We start from the raw sequence: 3,189 nt of genomic DNA on the forward strand, positions 1-3,189 counted from the left end.
CCACTTTCTGATCCTGACCACACTTTCTGATCCGGACCACAGTCTCTGATCCGGACTGATCTGGACCACAGTCTCTGATCTGGACCACAGTCTGATCCGGACCACAGACAGATCTGGACCACAGTCTCTGATCCGGACCACATTCTCTGATCTGGACTGATGTTCATTGTCCTGGGCTTCAGGAGATTCTGTCGGGTCAGGCCTGAACTTTGTCCTGTCTAGTTTATTGATTGCGATTTCCAGAATAAAAGACAAACCTGAGAAAGAAACGATGGAAACCACAATCAAGGATCAAAATGAACAATCAAAGCCTTTGATCGGTTACTGAACGTTTTTAAACATCATCTGTAAGATTTTAGCAGCTGGAAAGTCCAGCAGCAGGTCTGTTCCTGACCCGGTTCCTGTGGGACCAACATGAAGACCTGAACCGCTTAGAGTCCAACCCCAATCAACCAGAGCATTACCGTCCTCCACCACTAGAGAGCAGCACACGTCCAGGAGTCCTCTGATCAATAAATACTCCCACACTCTGTTTCATTGCTGATCAAACTTTGTATGGCTGCACGCTACAGGTACTGAACCAGGTACACCCCAATCTGAAGTCCCAGCAGGAGGCGCTGCAGTACATCGAGGAGCTGATCCTGCTGCTGCTCAGCATGCTGTGTCAGGCTCAGCCTCGCACAGTGCAGGACGTCGAGGTGATGCACAAACGCACACATGCAACTGTCTGTGTGTCGACCAGACCCACAATTTTGGATCCAAACCGTGTTACGACCGAATGTGAGGACCGGGAGTGGTTCATCCGGACCTGCATGTTTGTGTCGAAAGTGTCAAATTATTGTCGTGCTGAATTCAAAAATGATTGTTTTGGTTATCGTTTGATTGCATCACTCCAGATTTAGTACAACCTGCTGAAGGTTTTTCCTCATTATTACTTCATCATTAGGAAATTTAAAAAAGGATTTTTTTCTGAACTTTGTAGTTTTATGTTGTTTTGTACACAAACAAATAATATTTTCAAAAATCCAGATTTGAACCGTATCAAGATGAAAGGGAGTGATTGCATTTCTAGTGTCGACCATCTCTAGTAAATGTTTCAGGATGTTGAGATTTTTCGTGTTTAGAAGATATTTTATGATGTTTAAATTTGATGTGTTGATCAGATCTGTCCCGGCTGAGCTTCAGTCTCAATCAGCTTCAGTCTCAATCAGCTTCAGTCTCAATCAGCTTCAGTCTCACTGAGATTCAGTCTCACTGAGCTTCATTCTCAATCAGCTTCAGTCTCAATCAGCTTCAGTCTCAATCAGCTTCAGTCTCAATCAGCTTCAGTCTCAATCAGCTTCAGTCTCAATCAGCTTCAGTCTCACTGAGCTTCAGTCTCACTGAGCTTCAGTCTCATTCAGCTTCAGTCTCACTGAGCTTCAGTCTCAATCAGCTTCAGTCTCAATCAGCTTCAGTCTCACCGAGCTTCAGTCTCAATCAGCTTCAGTCTCAATCAGCTTCAGTCTCACTGAGCTTCAGTCTCACTGAGCTTCAGTCTCAATCAGCTTCAGTCTCACTGAGCTTCAGTCTCACTGAGCTTCATTCTCACTGAGCTTCAGTCTCAATCAGCTTCAGTCTCAATCAGCTTCAGTCTCAATCAGCTTCATTCTCACTGAGCTTCAGTCTCAATCAGCTTCAGTCTCAATCAGCTTCAGTAACTCACACCTTTCTATTGCTGACTTCAGGAGAGGGTCCAGAAGAGTTTCCCTTATCCCATCGACAAGTGGGCAATTGCAGATGCTCAGGCGGCCATCGAGAAAAGGAAGAGAAGGAACCCTCTGTCTCTGCCGGTTGATAAGATCCACCCCCTGCTGAAGGTATCGGTTCATTTTTTCATCCTCGGCTCTTGTCGACATTTGTTAGTAACTCTGACTCTCAGACAGAACCTGTCTCTAGGTGGAAGTTCTGCTGTTGGCTTCCAGAGAATTTCATTTTGGGCTGAGGTTTGCTGCGATTCTGGAACTCTGAAAAGCTCTAAGGGCAACTACTGCTTCTTTCTGTCTCCCATCATTCTTTGTGTTCAGGAGGTTCTGGGCTATAAGATTGAGCACCAGGTGTCCGTGTACATGGTAGCTGTGTTGGAGTACATCTCTGCTGACATCCTAAAACTTGCTGGAAACTATGTAAGAAATATCCGCCATTATGACATCACCAAGCAGGACATCACTGTGGCCATGTGTGCTGACAAGGTACATTCTGAAACCTCCAGGTGCTTCCAGAATCACCTGATGAACATGTTGATTTAAGCTGGTAATGCTCTGAGACTCCTGATCCTGTGTGTTTTGTATGTGGTTGCACACAGGTGTTGATGGACATGTTCCACCAGGATGAAGAAGACACCACCGGCTTCCCTTTGATTGACGAGGAGCCCTCAGCCAGTGAGGATCAGAGTTACCATGAGCTTGTGCGGAGCTTCCTGGCAGATGGCCGACAATACCTGAGACAGCTCAACCTGATCATCAAAGTCTTCAGGGAGCCTCTGAGCTCCTGCCCGATGCTCTTCTCACAGCACGTATGTACCATCACCTGCTCAATCAGGCGACAGGCCTGGGGGGTCACTAGTGGATCTGGTTCTGCAGGAGGTGGACAGCATCTTCAGTCGAATCTTGGACATCCACGAGGTGACGATGAAACTGCTGGGTCTGATCGAAGACGCCGTGGAGATGACAGATGAAGGTAGCCCTCATCCTTTGGTGGGGAGCTGTTTTGAAGACCTGGCTGAGGTTTGTGCTCCTGTTTGCCGATCGGTCGAACGTCCGGTCGGAATGTTTCTCACATAAGCCTGATTGACAGGAGCTGGCCTTCGACCCGTACGAGACCTACACACAGGATGTTCTTCGTTCAGGGTTTCAAGAACACTTCTCAAGCCAGGTGTCAAAACCCGGAGCCGCCTTATACCTCCAGGTAACCCCGCCCCCGGCCTCAGTGAGGGTGTGCATAGTGTTGAAAATACTTTGCTTCAAGTTAGGGTTGGGCCATCCAGAATCTTTTATATGACGATATCGTTATTTTCATATTGGGCGATAACGATATACACTGGTCACAAAAATTAAAGGAACACTTTTTTATTGGGCATGAATTGAATTAAACCTGTCTGATAATTTTCTGGTTGGTTAACAGCTGAGGGCCTTGTTAATCAATTTCAGC

General features: G+C 46.6%; 1 protein-coding gene across 1 annotated transcript in view; it reads left to right on the forward strand.

The window, feature by feature from the left end:
- The window catches only part of LOC112143420 (son of sevenless homolog 1), a gene marked incomplete at its 3' end in the record, with an annotated part of 28,320 nt that overhangs the window by 1,156 nt on the left and 23,975 nt on the right, over positions 1-3,189 (forward strand). The window contains 6 exon segments of the mRNA XM_024267372.2: positions 573-698; positions 1,728-1,859; positions 2,067-2,231; positions 2,345-2,554; positions 2,622-2,765; positions 2,836-2,946. Of these exon segments, the coding sequence (XP_024123140.1) occupies positions 573-698; positions 1,728-1,859; positions 2,067-2,231; positions 2,345-2,554; positions 2,622-2,765; positions 2,836-2,946 (888 nt within the window).

This window comes from Oryzias melastigma, linkage group LG18 (assembly GCF_002922805.2).
Source record: "Oryzias melastigma strain HK-1 linkage group LG18, ASM292280v2, whole genome shotgun sequence".
NCBI lineage: Eukaryota > Metazoa > Chordata > Actinopteri > Beloniformes > Adrianichthyidae > Oryzias > Oryzias melastigma.